This window comes from Perognathus longimembris, chromosome 12, assembly GCF_023159225.1.
Source record: "Perognathus longimembris pacificus isolate PPM17 chromosome 12, ASM2315922v1, whole genome shotgun sequence".
Taxonomy (NCBI): Eukaryota; Metazoa; Chordata; class Mammalia; order Rodentia; family Heteromyidae; genus Perognathus; species Perognathus longimembris.
Window position 1 is genome coordinate 49,164,501 of NC_063172.1, and position 20,293 is coordinate 49,184,793.

Sequence of the window (20,293 nt, forward strand, 5' to 3'; positions counted from 1 at the left end):
ACATTGTGGTCCCATGGCTACTCCTAGGAAACACTAAGACTAACTCTACCTGACAGCATGTGGCACTCCTCCCAAAACATCTGCACATACATGGATGATTGCAAATGGACATCATTAACTACAAGTGTTTCATCCACCATCAACCCCAAATTAATGGCTCAGGACTAAGGTTAAAGCTTTCTGTTCCTCTTTGACTTAAGGCTTTTGTGGATGATAAATAGGCACAAGGCCTGCACAACAGTGTGTGTGTGTGTGTGTGTGTGTATGTGTGTGTGTGTGTGTGTGTGTGTGTGTGTGTGTGTGTGAATGCACCAGTCTCCCCAAATAAAAAATAAAATCAAAACATACACCAGCCCAGCTAATCACCTAGGACATTCCTCCACATGTCATTTTTGTGCCTAAGAAGGCTGCAGAAGCCAAGGTCCCCAGACTGAACATGGCGGTCCACAGGAATAATAGCTCACGGGTGCCATCAAATTGGGGACTGTGAGGGACAATCTTAATGTCACATAAGATATACACATAAATGCCAGACAGACATGTTCCAATGGGCATCTCATGCTCAAGTGTGTAATCATGTAATCTTACTAAATCAGTGAGTGAGATTCACAAGTACTTAAGGTCAAATACAATGCTGTGTGTGAGAAGCCTGCCCTCAGCAACTTTCCGATCCACTGGGAGTGGTAAAACGAAGCAGTGCTATGTCCTGTTGCTACCCAAACACCACAAAGATGACTTCTGGGCTCCCAGGGAAAACACTATCCCTACTCGCCCTCAGTACTTCCAGGGAGTCTCAGGTGAGGAGCTCTAGGCAGTCACATTACTACTGCCTAATCATAATGGGCCTCTGTCAAAAAAATAATAAGTTAACTAACCTTAACCAACATTTGGGCTAAAGGTCTATTCTCTACCTGTCAGTATTGACATTTCTTGAGTTTACACGTTTTAAGGATGGATTAGTTCAGGCTTATAAATAAGTTATCTGACCAGCCCACAAAACCATTTCATAATCTCCTCTTCTCACATAAACTATCCAGAGAGTAAAGTAAATTATGCTTTCCACTTATTGCCCAGGATCATTCTTCATGAGGTCAGGAGGAGTAGACACAGTGAAGCTACATGACTGGATGGGCTGCCACCGCCAAATGCCAGCAAGCCTAGAAATAATGTCGTCTAGGTCTAAGTGCTAAAAGCATGCTGCCCAGTCTCTTTCTGAACAGCACAAAAGCAAGATATCCCATTCCCGCAAGCAAACCAACCACAAGGGTGGTGCCAAGAACTTTTGGGGCCCTTTTTTTGGCCACCCGGAATGCTGTTGGCAGCACTGCTGAGATTAATATATTGTTGACATGTCCTAGAACCTTGTTAAACGTTTTTCTCTTCAAGACACGCTCATAATAGGTTTCCAAGTTCGGTCGTTTTCCATTTCCCCAATTTCTCCTCGCAAACCCAAGGAACTTCAGTCGATGCAGTGTGACAGCAAGTGAGACATCTGCCAGTGTGAACGATTCTCCACAGAGCCAAGGCTGCCTGCCCTCTTCTAATCGGAGAAAAGGACACAGAGAATTAGGGGCAAGGACTACAAAGACAGACTCCAACTGGGATCTGTAGTCTCAGACTAAAGAGCAAGTGTGATTGGAGGGAAAGATGAAGTCCATGCTCTTAACACTTATTATACACACTTGCTGAGTAACTTTATGCTTTAAAAGAAAAAGTCCATGACACTGTTCAAAAAAGAAATGTACAGTACTTATTACCTGCCCTATAGAAATGTAACCCCTCTGTACATCACCTTTACAATAAAAATAAATAAAATATAAAAACCAAAGTCCAGGGCCAGGTGCTAGTGGTTCTTGCCTGTAACCCTAGCTACTCAGGATGCTGAGATCTGATGATCACAGTTCAAAGCCAGCCCAGACGAGGAAGTCTGTGAGACTCCAATTAACCATCAAAAAGCCAAAACTGGAGCTGTGGCTCATGTGGCACCAGAGCAAAAAAAGCTAAGAGACAGTGACCAGGCTCTGACTTCAAGCTCCAATAACCACACACACACATACACAGACACACACAACCCAAGTCCAAGCAAATGTGTTCTGGGCTAAGGAACACTTGTCAATCACATAAGCCCTCATATGAAATCAACATCACTTGGCCTCAAATCCTTTCTATCATTGTGTGAAGGATTCAGAAGAGGAAAGCCTCTTGTAGGCAAAGGAGTTAACAGATCAGTAAGTAATACCTGTTAATTTAGGTAAGTAACAGATAAGCCTTAGGCAAATGCATGAAATTAAGCCTGAAACGTCCCTCAGTGGCTATGTCACAGTTATAGTAAGCCCACCCCCACCCGCACACGTCCTGTATCCATGGAGCAAAAATATTAGGGGGGGAAAAAGCATTTCTGCTGAGCATGCAAAGATTATTTCTTGCCAGTACAGTGTAACAACTATTGTATAGCACCTATTTTACACATAAGTCATCTAGAGATAAGTTCAAGAAACAGGAGGACATATATGGGTTCCATGGAAATACTATACACTATTTACATAAAGGACTTGAGCATCCATGGTTGTTGGTATCCTCAGGGGCTCCTGAAACCCATTGCTCATGGAAACTGAGGGCTGGTTATACCTACTTAAAGCAGAAGGAAGTTCCTACTGCGAAGCATGTGTAACAGGATCTTCAGCTCTGTTACCAGAGAACAAATGGTCCAGTGTAAACACCTGGCTTTATCCTGAAGGCTACAAGTGCAATATACCAACGCTCACCAGCCAACCTACATAACACATGCAGGTCGCCATTGTATACTGCAGCTTGTCTTTGTTAGGAAAACTAAGGAAAGCAGTCGAGAAAATACTCAGGTTATTCAGCCAAACTACTATGATTGCACATTTGTAACACAGGTTAGGTAGGTATGTCCCAGTCATCATTTAAATGGTGCAGTTAAAAAAAAATGTTATATTTTACAAAGATGCAAACTGAGTGACAACTCAACATCTGAGTTGTCCTGAGTTCAGTAGCACCATTGCTATCATAATTAGAACCATCCATGAATAAAAACAACAATTTTAAAAAAAATTACAGAGCATGTTTGGTGAGATCTAAGAATGTTCTGAACACTTCTATTGTTGAAATCAGCAAGGATTCAGAATAAGAATCTACCTGGAGTTTCCTCATTTCTTCTTTGCAACTCAGTTTCAACCTGATCCAAGACCTTCTCCAACTCATCTAGAATTTTCTTCAAATATTTGACATTGTCGTGATCCAGGAGCTTCGACTAATTAACCACACCAAAAAGAAAAAAAAGAAGAAAAAAGCTAAATATATACTTATCCCTATTACAACAATCTACTTAGCACAAAACATACAAATTCTTCTACAATTGGAGCTTCCTAATTTGAGAACATTGAAACAAACAGAATAACTTGGTAAACTCAGAGCAAGATAAGGGGAAATATCCAGCTGTAAAAACATCCCAGTAGCAGACCCAATGCTCGGCAGCAACTCCCAGAAAAGCAAATGACCAAGAAGGGCAAAGAACATGAGGGACATGAAATAGCTCCTTTTGTGAAAGGTATTTGAGTAGCATTAATTTAGTAAATAACTTAAAAGTAGGGAGCAAGATAGAGGTTGGAAGGAAGAGAGTTGAGAGTGGGGAAAATGGCTGTATGCAGGCATTTCTTCTGAGGCGTTCACTTAGCTAAGAAGAGGTAAAAGGAGATGGAAATGGAAAGAAGGTTGGAGTGTTTCTGTTAGCTCCCTGTGATATGGGAGAAGCTCTTGTGTGTTATCTGGCTATGAAGAAAGAAGTCAACAAAAGCCAAAGGCAAACTATAACCATTGCTCCATATTAAAAAGATCAAGTCAGAATAATACATAAGGGACACAGGCCAAATGAGGCTTTACAATGATGGACTAGCTAATATGACAGATTCTTAAAACATTTCATTGATTCCCTCTTGCATTTTATCACTTTCCATGGCAACTATCACACTCAATCTACTTCTCAGGCAATCATCACTAGGTTTGGCTACCAAATATAATAAAGGAAATTCTTTCTAAAAACAGAGTATCATAAGCCGAAGGTAATATGCGCTGGTGAAATGCAACATTTAATAGAAGATTTCCTATAAACACATTCTTGTTTTACAAAAACAGCATTTAATCGCATTTAATAATAGTGGATGTCAGTTGAGGACACCCTGGTCACTTACTTTAAGCCGTTTCTGTTTGGCAATGTATGCCTCTTGTAAATCAGGGTTTTCTTCAGCAAGTTTCTTCAGTTCAGACTCTGTATTACCAATTTGACCTGATAATAAAAACATATTTGAAATGGGATAGTACTCTGTCCCTTTTTATTTTTATTTTTTATCCTTAGTTGTACAAAGGCTTTGTGGTATAACAGGGAAGTTTATGAATAAAATGCATCTTGAGCAGTTGCATCTTGATCAATGCATCTTGAGATTGGGTGTATCTACTCAAACACCCCAGAGTCTAACCACTGTCACCTTCTCTAGACTTCACAGCCCCACACACCTGCACTACAAAGACACCTCCTTCTGCTGCATTTCTCAGGTGTTGACCCTAGCATATTGTCATCTTGAGAAGGAGGGGAAACGCCAGGTGTCTCTACTCATTCTCAATAAATCTTCTTCACTAATGCAGAGGTGATGGCTAAACACCCCCTCATCCATCTCCCTCATAAAAGGAAACAACAATTAAGGACCAGAAAAGTGAACTCAGTTGTCCATAATCCCAAGCAGATTCTAATTTTTCTGGCTCTCTGTCATGAGAGCAGATCATGTTCTCTGCCACAGACCACCCTTCTCATTTTCTCTACACTTTGTCCTCCAATGCAAGAGCTGATAAATTAAACTGATGTCCTACTGAATGACTGAAGTGCAGATTCATCTGACTGCCAACACATACACCCATGGAGAGAACTCCATAACTCAATTCCCTGTCTTCTCTCAATGATCTTGAAATATGCTAGTTCTCGGGCTGGGAATGTGGCTTAGTGGTAGAGTGCATGTATGAAGCCCCGAGTTCAAATTCTTAGTACCACATAAACAGAAAAAGCCAGAAGTAGTGATATGGCTCAAGTGGTAGAATGCTAGCTTGAGCAAAAGAAGCTCAAGGACAGTGCCCAGGCTCTGAGTTCAAGCCCCAGCACAAAGAAAGAAAGAAAGAAAAGAAAGAAAGAAAGAAAGAAAGAAAGAAAGAAAGAAAGAAAGAAAGAAAGAAAGAAAGAAAGAAAGAAAGAAAGAAAGAAAGAAAGAAAGAAAGAAAGAAAGAAAGAAAAGAAAGAAAGAAAGAAAGAGAGAAAGAGAGAGAGAAAGAGAGAAAGAGAAACAGAGAAAGAGAGAGAGAGAGAAAGAGGGAGAAAGAGAACGAGAGAACAAGAGAGAGAAAGAGAAAGCGAGAAAGAGAAGAGAGAAAGAGAGAAAGAAAGAGAGAGAGAAAGAAAGAAAGAGGAAGAAAGAAAAAAGAAACAAACATGTTAGTTTTCAAGAATGAATTGAAAGGTGCCTCAGATAGAACTGCCACCTTCAACATGTTTACATACTGCGAATCCTTGTGGTTGCATAAGCTGGGATCATGGAATCCACTGTCAGCTCAGGATGTAAAATGCAGCCATGTGTATAGGCATCCATGGGCAAAGAGTCAAGCAGCTCCCGGTAATGCTGCACTCGTGGGTAATACATGCTTTCTTTATCAGGCATTAACCTGGGTGTTCTTTCTAAAATAACAAACACAAACACAAACATTGGATAAAAAGTTACAACTGAGATGTTAACATGCCAGAGGAAAAACCCTAAGCACTCACCATTAACCATTCTATCGGTATATTTAAAACATACCTGCTTGACCAACCTAGACACTGACCACCATTCGGAATGTGGCCTGACGCACCAGACTAGAGCATAAATCATGATCCCACCAACAGCTTCTCACTTCACTTAGAAATTCTGTTCAACCCTCGATGTCCAGTTCTTTATCTCATTTCCTCCTTATACACACCCTGACCTCCTACACTGCCAACACTTGAAGTCTCAGGTGTGCCTCCTCCCTATGTGATAATACACTGTACCTACCCTGCTTTCACCCCTATGACCTTGCAAACAGCTGCATCTTTGTTTCCTCACATACATGTTCAGGACAAGGAGCAATGGTTACTTATTTTGTGCTTTCAATAAAGGTTAAGTGGATACTCATTATGGGGAGACAATCAGGGATGACTCTTTTCTATGTGCCTTCCAACATGGAGGATAACCTTACCTCATATGAAAACACAATTTATATAGACTATGGAATGCCTCTGCTCAAATACTACAGGTTTTATTTTCCCCCTCAAGTTGATGATATCTGAGGATCAGGGTTCAAAGCCAAAATACTACAGTTTTATTTTCTCTAGGTATTTCTAATAATTTATCTCCAGAAAATAAGTTTTAGCTAAGTAACTCACTTATTAGATAAAATCAAGACTGTAAATTCCTCATAGGCAAAGGGCTCTACATTGTACTTGGCTTAATACAATGATTGATATATAGTAGGTGTTCAATAGCTCAGAATTAATCTCCAAATTTCCAGTTACAGAATACATGAGCTGGAGAAGCTCTGTAGTACTTAATGACATATGACAATATGGAGGCTAAAAGATTCTCCCAAGATCCCACAGCTAATTAGAGGCAGCACCAGAACTAAGTCACCTGACTCCTAATGTAATGCTCTGTTTTCTTGCACCCCCAAAACATCTTCAAGGATTTACATTTCAGAAACTGTTCAAAAGAATGAGTGAAAAACAAGACCCAGAGGTTAAGGTTATATCCTCTCCAAATCATTCCCCACTCTGGCCCTGAAACCATTCCTGAAAAGTGCCAACTGCCTTATTTTTTTTAAAGGAACAAACTTAACATTCTTTATTCATTTATTCCTTAGCTGAAGTGATTTATATAATTCAGAATCCTTTGGGGCACCCCAGACTTATTCGTAAACATTGACAACTGAGAATTGGATGCCATTTGCAGAGCATTTATGCAAGATCTTCTCAGGCCAGACCAAGAACAAGATTTGTAAGCCAGCAGGCTATTTCTGACTCTCAAAGAAAGAAGAAAATGAATTAACTCCTCAAACTAGTAGGCATATGTCTCATTCTCTGCTGGAGAGTCCAAGGCTGAACACTGTCAGAACAAGCATCAGCAACACTGCTCCTCTGCCAAGCACATTTCATTTCAGACCCACATGAAATCTAAACAGGTCAAACCCAGCCTCTTTCCATCACAGGTCTTAACTGGCAGCTTAGACAGACTTTGTAGGGCCTCAATACTACACTACCACCAAGGCCCCAAGCAATTCACAGTAATCATTTCCATGAGAACAGACCTGAAGCTCTGAAATTCTAAATGCTTACCCTGTGTGTGCCACTGACCTCCTCTCAAAATAATAATCTCCTTAAAAGCATAAAAAATTGCAAAGGAAAGTATATTAAAATAATGATCAAAATAATTTTAGACTAGAAAATACTATCATAGCTGGGCACCTATAGTTCATACTTGTCATGCTAGCTACTCAAGAGGCTGAGATCTGAGGATCATGGCTCGAAGCCAGCCTAGGCAGAAAAAGCCAAGAAACTCTTAGTTCCAATTAATCATCCAAAAGTCAAAAGTGGAAGTGTGGTTCAAATGATAGAATGCCAGCCTTGACTGAGAGCTCAAAGACCTGAATTCAAGCCCCAGTACCTGCATGAGAGAGGGGGGTGGGGGGGACAGAGACAGAGACAGAGAGAGAAAAGAAAGGAAAGGAGGGAGGGAGAGAAGAAGAGAAGGAGGGAGAAAAAGAAAGAAGAAGGTGGAAAGGAAAGGAAGGAAGGAAGGAAGGAAGGAAGGAAGGAAGGAAGGAAGGAAGGAAGGAAGGAAGGAAGGAAGGAAGGAAGGAAGGAAGGAAGGAAGGACCATAACTGTGAGCAACATTTCATATCCTTAAACCCATCCACTATCATTCTAAATTGGCAACATTCCTTAAAATTCCATCCATTGCCAGACAAAATGCTAAAAGTTCTGACTAGCTTAGAATGCAGAGGTCTAGAACTACTCCTGAATAGAACTGATGCTTGTAAAACAACTTTAGATCACACAAGCTTTCATTTATTATTGGTAACTTTCTGTCAGGTCCCTCGCTGTTCTTAATCTAGCTGAATCTGTAACACAAAATTCCCACATTGGAGTATGCTAAAATTATTACATGTAAAAGACAGACTATGGCTACAGGCGCAATAAGAAATCTATAAATAAATATTCTTTATTATGGTAATGCATTCATCTCCAATACACATTACTATTTTCTAGCCATATTTGCTCCTTTATTTCACAAAGGTATCAGGTAAAACAATCTCAAATGTTCTACTTAAGTCAAGATACACTATACCTAGATCTATGGCTGATACATAAACAGACAGATTTGTATATATTTATACTCATACACCCATGTATATAGCATTCTTCAACAATAAAAATATTGTGTTTCTTTCTAATGAATGTATATATATATACATATATATATATACACAAAACCCTTGGCAAATTTTATGAGTTGCAAAGACAAATTCAACCAAGTCTTCTTATTATATTTCATTCTTTCTTCTTTCACTTAAGATTATTTCTCCAGTTGGAAAGGATTTTTAAAATTAAATTGGTAATCCATTCTAGAATTCTGCCAGACTCAAAGATAGTAATTTATAGCAATGCTTAAACATCGTAGTTTATAGCATATTCTTCATATCTTCAAAGTATAATGTACATATAAATCACTTATAGCCCTTACTGAAACAAAGACTCTCACTATTTTTGTTGTGGGGTCTAAAGTTCTGCATTTGCAACACACTTGCAGGTGGTGCCAATGCTGCTGGAGAGGAGGCACACTTCAGACAGCAAGGACTTAGGGGGATTTGTCTTTCCCCTTCTTTGACAATCACATTTGTCTAGCTCTTGTATGACTCTGGCTCATACAGTCCATGAGGTTGTTTTTAGTTTGGTTGATTGATTTTGTTTTGTTGTTGTTGTTGTTATTGATGGTGGTGGTGGTGGGGTGTGTGTGTGTGTGTGTGTGCGTGTGTGTGTGTGTGTGTTTGTGTGTGTACTAATCTGGGACTTGAACTGAGGGCCTAAGTACTGTCCCTGAGCTTTTCTGCTCAAGACTACTGCTCTACTACTTAAGCCACAGCTCCACTTCCAGCATTTTGGGGGTTTGTTGGAAGTAAGAGTTTCACAAACTTTCTTGCCCAAGTTGGCTTCAAATTACAATCCTTAGATATCATCCTCCTGAGTAGCTTGAATTACAAGCATGCACCACTGGCGCCTGGCTGCCCACAAGTTCTTTTTCTTATTTTATTTTATATTTTTTGTGCCAGTCTTGGGGCTTGAACTCAGGGCCTGGGTGCTATCCCTTGAGCTTTTTGCTTGAAGATAGCATTCTACAACTTGAGACAGCTATTTTGGTGATTGGTTGGAGATAAGAGTCTCTTGGACTTTCCTGCTTGGGCTAACTTCTAACTTGGAGTCTCCGGTCTCAGCTGCCTGAATGGCTAGGATAACAAGCATGAGCCACCAGCACCCAGCTGCCCATGGGTTCTTAAGGATAAAAATTAACTATCTGAATTATAATTGTGGTAATACTTTTGGCTTTTTTTTTTATTTCAGTGCTCTGAGGAAAACTTTATCTTGACCTATATACTTGACTGCCCTTAATTTATATGACATTCTCTAGCCATCTTCATATCTACCATAAACTACAGGTCCCTTATTCTTAATTTTTTTATTCCTTTCCAATTGGATAATTACTTCCTTGAGAAAAAATGAAATATGAGCTGGTTTGATGTGTTTTATCTCTACAACAAATAAAACTTAATCACCTAACCCAAAAGACAAATAGAGAAATGTAATCACCCAAGGTATTCAACAGGTAGTGGCTGTAGATTAATAGATAGGATTCTTGATTGATTTTTTATTGATTTTTATTGATTTTTTCCCATTTCTATATTTCCATTCTATCACTTAGCCACAATGACTTGTCCTCTAATTCAATCAACAGTAACTTAAGAAAATATTTAGTCCAGTTGTTTAAATATGACATTTAATAAACTGAATGTACTTTAGAGAAAGCCTAAGAAAATCTAATCATCAGTAGCATTATCTATTGCAAAACATTACTTTATATTGCTGAATTTATTTATTTTTTTGCCAGTCCTGGGACTTGAACTCAGGGCCTGAGCACTGTCCCTGGCTTCTTTTTGCTCAAGGTTAGCACTCTACCTCTTGAGCCACAGTGCCACTTCTGGCTTTTTTCTGTTTATGTGGTGCTGAGGAATTGAACCCAGGGCTTGCTGCATGCTAGGTAAGCACTCTACCACTAAGTCACATTCCCAGCCCTATTGCTGAATTTTTTAATTAATTATTGTTAAATTTTTAAAATGTAAAACAGAGTAAGGAGAAAAGGAGAAGGTAGACTAGAAGAGCAACAAAGACAGAATTCACCCAAGCAATGCACCAGATGACTTAAATATGATTTCCACTTTGAATATGATTTTTTCACAATTACTTTTTGTTCATATTATTAAAATCACTTATCCCAACACAGATGATTATTAACAGACTTATCCATTTCCAAAAGTTCAAGATTGAGAAAAATTATTTTGAATCAATAAGCTGCCATTTTCAGTCTAGTGCTCACATGTAAACTTGAGGGAGAACAAGTAGTGGTGAAGGCTAATTTCATATGCCATTTGGTTTAGGCCAAGGCCAGCTTTAGTTAATATTTCCAATCAAAATCCACACTTCTAGGGCACTAACACTTAGAGTAAGAATAGTGGCATGTTCCCATAAAGAATAGCGGTTGCTAATATACTTTCTTCTCTTTCTAGGAACTTCAGGTAATTTTTGGACTAGTAATTTCCTTCCTTGGCTTCCTCCTTTGTGGGGTTGTATTCTGGTTTCAACCTTCAACTGAATGTTAGCACATAGTGACAGAAGAAAAGTAACTGGATCTCATGTGGCCTCCTTTTTGGAAAAGGACTCAAGTGAAAGCCAGAAGGCTTGTGAGCTCCCGTAAAGTTTATCAGTGATAAGTTGTGTGAACTTGGCCAGTTCACTACTACTACAGTTCACCTAAAGGTGTTGTCATACAAAACAGTTGATGTAGTGTATGGTTTTGGATATCAAAGATGCTACCATTAAATAGTCATGTTACCTTGGACAACCCTCTAGTTTTCTTTCTGCATATACAGAACAGGAACACTTGTCTACCATACTTGTTTCAAATGAGTTCTTTTAAGGCCTGACTGGAACTGAAATTATAAAATGCCTGACACATAAGTTACTGATAAACATTAATCCCTATAATTCCATAGAAAAATTCAAAACTCCAAACTATATAAAAGTAACTAGGGCAAAGAAGTCACACTAACACTATCTTCCCTGTCTAAGATTTATTTCTCTTTTTATGTCGTTGCTGTTTTTAAAATGAAACCTTCGGACCTGTTAGATTAAATTAATTTTGGCATAGATTTAGAATCAATGTCATGAATTTAATTTTTAAAACTAACAAATCATCACTACACAAACTTTCAGAACTTTTTGCAAGTGAATTGAGGTTAGTTTCACCATTAACATTTGTACTTCACATAAAATTCTTTTAAGCAGAATTATAATAGCTTATGTAAAATTTATGTTACTGACTTATACCTGTGTGCTTATGGAAATGGAAAAGATTTTCAAAGCACTAAAGTCACCATCTTAAAACCATTAAAAAAGGAAAGAGAGGGGGGGCACACAGAGGAAAAACTGGGAATGAGGAGAGAGAAAGTGAGAGAGCAGGAATATTTATGTTGAAAGTAAGTCCAATAAATGACAAATAGCCTTAACATTACCATCCAGGAAAGTCTGTTCAAGATAATCAATGATCTGAGTAGCCTCACAAATTATGTTTTCCCCGTGGATAAGGACAGGCACTTCTCCAGTTGAGTTCAAACGCATAAACCAAGGCTCATTGTGCTCACTCAGTGGCAGACTTACATCATGCTCCTCGCACTTCAATGCCTTTTCAGCAATTACCAAGCGAACCTGGAAGAGTTCACACGGGTTACTCAGCGCAGGAAAGCTTTCAGTCAAATGGGGTGGGTGATGAATGTTTTGAACATCCTTTTCAATGATTCCTGTCCCTACGGTAACAAATAAGTAGGATATATTTGTATGTCTCCTTCCTTGAAAGAGGAACACAAAGGAAGTAATGAAGATAATTCTGGGCACATTCATTACACGGTCACCCTCCCCCATTTTCACTACTGTCTTTGTGTCTGCGAGCTAATCATGGGTACTGCCTAGACAAGAGCCTAATGGACAGGGACACTGGGCCCTGTCGGAGAGAACGAACGTGAGCAAAAGGAACACAGATCAGGTGTTCAAACGAAGGTGCTTGAACTTCCAGGTCTCTAGTGGGCAAGTAGGCCAAAAAGCTGAGAGTGGTGCTCTTTTTTGGGGTGGGGGGGGTCGCAATCCCTAGTGGCAGTGCCAGGGGGGTCACAGTCCTTCCATCTCAGACTGAGGAGTATCTCTGCTCCCCATCTGGTGGCATCCCTGGCCCTGGAAGGAGGGAGGATCCAGGTTAGTCCGCAGGAGGCCTGGCGTCGCCTTGGAAGAGTCCTAGGAGCTGTCCTGGTGCTGAAATCCGACCCCACCCTCCTCCCAATCCCACCCCACCTCCCCAGCCCACACTTCCGGCCGAGGCCTTTACCTTTTGAGAGCTGAAGGAATGCGTCCAGTGATACAGAATGAGCTTAACTTCGCCATCAGCCTTGCCTTCCGCCATCAAGGGCGTGCCGGCTCTCTGCTCGTCCTGCAGGCCCGCCATGTCGGGATGCCCGGGCGCGGGAGGTCTCACCTGTGCGCCCTGCGTGCCCTGCGCGTCCCCGCTAACCACTCCGCCAGCGTCCTGGGGTGGTACCCCACGCCACCCGCGGAGGGAGAGACGGGATCGGCGGGCAAACGGGCCTCTGGGAAGTGTAGTTCCACCGGTGACAAAGCTGCGGAGGGAGGCAGGCTGCAAAGAACTGGGCGGGGCGGCGTGGTGGTGCTGTGCGCTCTGAAGTTCAAATAATCTAGAAATTAGTGTGTCCAGTTATTGTGGTGGGGAAAGGTAATCGTAGCAAAGTACCCATAAGCTGTGGAAGTTGCTTGGATCTAAAGGAAAGAATTTCCCACGATGATCAGGTCTTTGGGGGAAGAGAAGAGGAGAGGAGGGGAGGGGAGGGGAGGGAGGGAGGGAAGGAGGGAGGAAGGGAGGAAGGGAGGAAGGGAGGAAGGGAGGAAGGAAGGAAGGAAGGAAGGAAGGAAGGAAGGAAGGAAGGAAGGAAGGAAGGAAGGAAGGAAGGAAGGAAGGAAGGAAGGAAGGAAGGAAGGAAGGAAGGAAAAGGAAAGGAACTTCTGGTGGGCAGAGTAATTGGATAAGGACCAATGAGTACTGGAGAAAAAAATAGATCTAATAAATAACCAATAAACGCTGGCGGTGTAAAACGGCCTAGTTGTTAAAGAATTGTATAGCAGAAATATCTAGGTTCTGCTCTGGGTTTTCCATTTCTCTCTACTTTAAAAGTAGAAATAATTTTATTCATATATTAGGGATACGGTTTTTCTTTTGTTCCTGTACTAGGGTTTGAACTTAGGGCCTGGGCACTGTCTCTTTGCTTGTTTGCTCAAGGTTGGTGCTCTACCATTTGGGTCACAGCTCCACTTCTGGACTTTTGCTGGTTAATTGAAGCTAGAAGTCTCGCCATGTTTTCCTCTCCAGGCTGGCTTCAAGCCCTGATCCTCAATCTCAGCCCCTGAATAGCAAGGATTACAGATGTAAGCCATCAGCACCTGGCCTCATAAGGTTTTTGTAAGAACTGATTACACAAATAAAATATTAAACATTCAAAACAGCTATCCCATTGCAGCAGTCAATGTCAGTGACAAGCTCAGTTTCTTTAAAACAGTCTACAAGCATTGTCAGGATCATAATTTCATACAAAATTTAGATACTATCATATATACCTCTGAAAATTTGACATAATAACAAACTGATAAAAATTTATTTTAGTAAAAGTGTGTGTGTACATCAGATAAATGCTCTCATAATTCATTCAGCAAATATCTGAATATCTATCTACCAGATAGTTTGGTGCATCCTTGAAATACAAAAATGTGCAGGGAAACCAAGATGTAAGTGCTGTGGCAGAGATAGCAGAGTAAATAGACAGCTGTCCATAACAGAATTGTCTTGGAGCCAACATAAGATATACTATGAGAAAGGATGGAATAATAACCAGTCCAAGTAGAGGGGATTCCTGGAAGACACAAAACCTTACAAGGTGCCTACTCCTGTTTGTAATTTTCTAAGTGTTTTAGCTAAACACCCATGGTTTATACTTGTGATCCTAGCTATTCAGATAGCTGAGATTTAAGGACAATGATTCAAAGCCAGCCTAGGCCAGAAAGTCCATGTAACTCTTATCTCCAAATAACCACCAAAAATGCTAGAAGTGGCAGTGTAGCTCAAGTGGTAGAGTGTCAACCTTGGTTGAAAAGCTAAGGGACAGTATCTAGGCCCTGAATTTAAGCTGCCATATGGGGATACACACACACACACACACACACACACACACACACACACACACACAGACAGACAGAGAGAGAGAGAGAGAGAGAGAGAGAGAGAGAGAGAGAGAGAGAGAGATTAAATATTCATGCATTCATTCATTCTTATTTTGGTAGTACCGGGATTTCAACACAGGGCCTCACATTTGTTAGCCAAGCACTCCAGCACTTGAGCCGTATCTCTGGCCCTTTCTTTGCTTTAGTTATTTTTCAGATAAAGTTGTTTTTGCCAGGGTTTTTGTGGTTGCTTTAAGATTTTTTTAATTTTGTAGATTTTTAAATTTTTTGTCAATTTTTGTTCTTATTTCCTGAGAAAATGAAATCCTATTCAAAAAATAATGCCTATTGCTATATCTTCTGGAGTCTTTAGTAGTTTCAAGATTTCTGGTCTTACAGTAAGATCTTTGATCCATTTTGAATTGATTTTTGTACAGATAGAGAAAGTAGTGGTGTAGTTAGTTTCTGTCCTCTACATGTGAACATAAAACTTTCCCAGTACCATTTATTGAAGAGTCAGTCTTTTCTCTTACATGTCAGAAATCTTGAAATCTAACAAAGCAGAAAGTTCTCTTTTCAAAGTACTTCTATGAATGACCACAAGAGGTCTCTATTTTTTAAGAAAACTGTCCCCTGTTATTTTTCTTCCTTGACAAATTGAGGAGGGGCGGGGCACAAAATGGTGATACTTAATGAAGTAAGCAAGTTCAACAGCATATTTTACAAAATATAAACAATATATATCTTTTTATACACATAGAAAGATAGAATTATCTCCAGTTTCCCCTAATAGTAGCTATGTTAATACTAACTACACACCCAGGAACTGGTTTGCCCACTCTCTCCTGGCATATGCTAGTAATCTAATCTATGTGAATTACACAAGATTTGTAAATAGGATTCACATCAGAAGGAAGAGGGTGAGTTCACCCTCTTTATGACTTCACCCTCTCATAAATCTGAAAAATAAGTGTACTGTGATCAAGATATGCTAAAAACACAGGTCTGCTGTGAACAAGGTAGCTGTTCCCCAAAGCTTAGTGTTAGAAAAGGTATCCTCTGCCAAAAGGATTCTGTGACCCATAGTGGAGACCAAGACTTATGGGAATGAAGAGATACTGTGCACTTCCAAGAACAAGGGATTCTTATTTACAAATTATTCTTAATTTTTTTACCTTGAATACAAACACAGCTCTTGTTTATATTCTCATGTAGTTACAAAGCTGTCATTTGAATGAGATGAAAGATGGTTTTTGAGTCTACTAAGTTGTTTATCAAACCTTCAATCAATGTGTCTTCCATATTCAGTTTACCATAATGGTTCTCAGGGTGTGTCCCCTATTAGACTTGCAGATTCTACTAAATCATTAGCTCTTGGAGTGGTGGTCCAATAAACCCTTCAGGTTGCATCAGTACACAGAAAGTTTAATTGACTAACAATCTTCAGACTTTTAGTTCCCCATGTATAATTAATTCGTGTGCTGATACTCAGGCTCTGGATGCCATCTCTTAGGTTTTTTCAAAGCTAATACTCTACTACTTGAGTCATACCACCATTTCTGGAATGGGGGGGGAATAATTCATGATAAGACTCTCATAGATTGTCTGATCAGACTGGCTTCAGACTGAAATCTTCAGATCTCAGCTTCCTGGGAAGTAGGATTACATTCATAAACCACAGATGCTTGGCCCCATCTATAAATTTTGTTGAAAAGAATATTGTTCGACAGTCAAAAGACTGACTTAATAGTGTCTTTTAAACTGGAAAAAATAGTAAATAAATGTTTTAGAAACACCTGTACAAATTACATAGGCAAAACCCCATGATGCCTAACCACTGGTTAGAGTTCTGACATCCATGGTGCTGTCGTTTTCCCCTCAAAAAGTTCAGATTTCTCCTCAGCAGGCTTTGGAGTAAAAAGTGACAGAGACTGAAGAATAACTCTTGCTTGGTTTGGAGACTCTAAAATGTTTCCTAAGATTTTGCTTGCATTCCAAAGCAAACAAACATATTTAGCACCTGATATAACTTACTAATCCAAGAGGGCCTAGTTGTGAGCTTAATGTAACTTAGAATACCAGAGTTAATTTTCTGGCTTGCCAGGCAGTGGCAAATCATGTTGATGATACACTCAATTCTTTGGTTTTAAAAACAATTCACTTTGAGCACTATTTCTGGTGGAAAGGATCTGATCTATCAACACTTTCACCCATGCCTATAGTGACAATAAGTGCATGTGCTCGGAATAAATATGACTATGGGCCACATGCAGTTCAAACAAAGTGTATTTGTACGTGGTTGCTCAATGTTTGTGGAGGAAGTATTTACTGTATTCCAAGAACATTGCATTTAGCATATGCAAAGTCACTGCAGGCAGGGAGAAATATTCTTATTTTATAGATGAAGATACTGAAGCACAGATATGTTGGTAAGCTTCCCAAATTGACACTGTTAGTGAGTGTCCAAACTAGGCCTTAACTACTGAAGTCTGTTCTACAAAGCATGTTCTTGCCATTAAAAAAAAATCCAATCCTGTCTGTGTGTAGGGGCATGAACTTTTAATTTCAGTTCCTTCAGAAGCAGAGGTCAAGAGGATCATAATTCAAAGACACCTCAGGGAAAAAATAATTAGTGGGATTATATATAAAGCAATAAGAAGTTGGGCATAGTAGTCCCTACCTGTCATCCCAGCTCTGCAGGACACATAAATAAGACGATCGTAGTTCAGGTTTGCCCATGCAAAAACTGACCCTATTCAAAAGATGATGAAAGCCAAAAAACAAACAATACACAGAAACAGCAGTCTCTCCCTTTCCTGAGCCAGTGCGCCAGGAACACTATGGATGTCTTAGATTGGAAGCGATCAGGTTGAGGAGCAGCCCCAAGTCCCTTTCTGTTCCAGCTCAGTTTGCAAAAGGCACTGACATGTAATTCTTCTCTATTGTAAGCTTTCTATTTAGTTTGCTTTCAATGATTAAATCTGATTCATTTAAAAAAAAAAAAACAGGGGTTGTGGTTTGGGTGGTAGAATGCCAGCCGAATCACAAGTGAGAACCCCTAAGTTCATACTCCAGTTCAGAGAAGGAGAAAAGGGAGGGAGGGAAAGAGGAGGGAGGGGAGAAGAGGAGAGGAGAAAAGAAAAGATGAAGGGAGAGAATAATGGGAATAAAGAAGCAGGAAGGGAATAATGAAGGAAGTGAAGGAAGGAGGGAAGAAAGGTGGAAGAGAAGAAGGGAGAATGAGAGGGAAAAATATCTTACTTTACTGTATAACGCACAACCATAGCCATCAACTACACTTTCTCTAGTCTCATATACAAATATGCTCTACCCTTCACATCCCTAAGTGTTTAACTTTAATGAAAAATAGAGAATTCTGTCCAAGATTTTTGAGAGTTTGTAGAAAACAATGGAGAGGGAACAGGATAAAGAATATCATCCTATAAGTAAACCAATACTTATTACAGCTTTGTATCAACCTTTCTCTAATAACTGATTTCTTTCTAAAAGTTTATAAAGTGCTTTTACAAATAGTATTATTTGATTATCTCCACAAGCTACCTATTATAGATAAAGAATTAGCATTGAGGTATGGAGTCCACAAACCCACTAATAACTGGTAGAGCTGGAAGTAAAATACAGAACTTCCAGCCCCAAATTCTATGCCCACCAATCCCTCAGCTGGGGGATGACCCACCAGCCTCTCTAGAGCCCTCTTTGTTTATGTATCCACATTGAAGTCTGACTTCTATTTGGACATGTTGATTGGGTCCATTGGAGTCTTCATACTGTGTGCCAGTGCCACATTATATACTTCACTGTATTATCTCTCCCCTTCATCACAGCATTACTCAGAACATGAGGTTCTAGCTAAGAGCTCAGTGTCTACAGTCAGGACTGGACTCAAATCCTGACCTCACTGCTCACTAGCTACATGATCTTGGGCTTAACTTCCTAATCTATAAACCAAATAAAGTAATTATACCACCTAGGAGATAGTTTGACAATTGTGATTTTTTAAATATACTAATTATTTATTTAGTACAAGAATTCACATTGTAATAGATAATAATAACAGAATGGCAAAAATACTTGACTCATAAATGTCCTGGGTGTGTGTTCTCTAGTAAGAGGAGCTATCCTACTAGATTAGTGGTAGCCTGGAACGGCTCCACAGCGCCACTTCTGGCCATTTTCTGTATATGTGGTGCTGGGGAATTGAACCCAGGGCTTCATGTATACGAGGTAAGCACTCTTTGCCACTAGGCCATATCCCCAGACCCCTTTAGAAATTCTTTGTAATGATTTAAGGTGCATTCCAGCCACTCATATTTCAAAACACATATAGACATTAAAATTTCAAATGTAATAAATAACAAATGATAAACTCTTTGGATATTACTAGTGTCATATGAGCTTATTTCTTTATTTCATACTGTGCCCATTGAGTAGATCATCAAAAGAATACTTGAAGAATATGTCCACATTCTGCAAATATAAATTTATAATGTAAAGGTAATAGAAGTCAAAAAGAACTCACACACTTTCCAGTGTGTTCTGCTATTAAAATAAAATAAATAGCACTAACATTTTTCTCATTAATGTACCAATAGTTTTTTTTAATGTTTACTTGCAAATGCTTGTAACTATGAATATCTCTTGGATATTCTAAACACAGTCTTAGAAAAAGCAAACATTAATGAAATATTTAATGAGTGCTATTAATGTTTATGTTTGAAATTGCACCTTTTATTAGTCATATTTCCTAAAGTTTTTCTCTACTAATTTAAAATGTGGTTGTGTACATTTCAACTATCTTTTTGTTGTCATGAGTACAGAATGCCATCCTCTCATGGAAGGTGCCTTCTCTTGCTATTCACCAATAAACAATTGGGGGATTCTTCACAGACACTTTACCTTTCTCTTGTTTATGTTTAAAGGCATCTTCCCAGGAATTTAAGATTATTTGGTGTATGTCCTCATAATTCAAATTGAAATATTTAAGGATGACATCGATCAAGATATATTATATTAAAAACTGCTTTGTTAAATAGCAAAAAATGTTTAATAATATGCTGGAATTTCTATTCCATATACCTTTGCCTTTTTATTCATTTAGTCACTAAATAATCCATGGAGAAATTTGCTTATGTCTGTATTGTCTCTGGCTGCGTAAGCAAACTGGCATGAAAACCACAAGCCATAAACATTAAAGAAATAGCTAACATAGCAAGGGCTGCACTGAGTAAGATTTTGCCTTTTGAATATAAAAATAGGACAAGATAAGATTCTGGGCACCAAACAGTCATCTGTGTTCCTTTGGCACCGATTTCACACTGGCATAATTTTTTTCTTAACTACCCAGTGTCACAGGGATGTGGCAAAAACAAACACAAATACCCACGTTGCTTACCTTGTTGGTCTGAAAACAATCCTATCCCATGGAGCTAAGATAACAATGACAATAGAACACAGTGCTGAGTTTTTACAATGAGTATACAGCCAAAGCACATTGGCAGTAGTTTTTTAAACACTCTGCATTTTTCACCAATAAATGCAAAAGCATGGCCTATACAAAAACTAGGTAAATTTTTAATCCTCAGCATGTCACTGAA

The 20,293-nt window shown here is 39.3% G+C and overlaps 1 protein-coding gene across 2 annotated transcripts; it reads right to left on the reverse strand.

Moving 5' to 3' along the window:
- Nucleotides 1–325: 325 nt before the first annotated feature.
- Gdap1 (ganglioside induced differentiation associated protein 1) lies at nt 326–12,897 on the reverse strand. 2 transcript variants are annotated; one of them, XM_048358784.1, is made up of 6 exons: nt 12,781–12,897; nt 11,918–12,110; nt 5,564–5,737; nt 4,212–4,306; nt 3,160–3,274; nt 326–1,540 (listed from the first exon to the last, which is right to left on the reverse strand). In XM_048358784.1, exons 1-6 carry the CDS (start codon nt 12,895–12,897, stop codon nt 1,158–1,160), a joined length of 1,077 nt encoding a protein of 358 aa, XP_048214741.1. In that variant the 3' UTR covers nt 326–1,157. The 2 variants fall into 2 exon arrangements, with proteins under 2 accessions (XP_048214741.1, XP_048214742.1); XM_048358785.1 differs by lacking the exon at nt 5,564–5,737.
- Between the last annotated feature and the right edge of the window lie 7,396 nt (nt 12,898–20,293).

Excerpts from the sequence above, each read along its gene's own strand:
- Gdap1 (XM_048358784.1), bottom strand. The coding sequence starts at position 12,897 with ATGGCGGGCCTGCAGGACGAGCAGAGAGCCGGCACGCCCTTGATGGCG. Across the intron at positions 5,738-11,917 it reads TGAACAGACTTTCCTGGATG|AAAGAACACCCAGGTTAATG; the intron begins GTAATGTTAAGG and ends TTGTTATTTTAG. Across the intron at positions 4,307-5,563 it reads TGCAACCACAAGGATTCGCA|GTCAAATTGGTAATACAGAG; the intron begins GTATGTAAACAT and ends TTTTATTATCAG.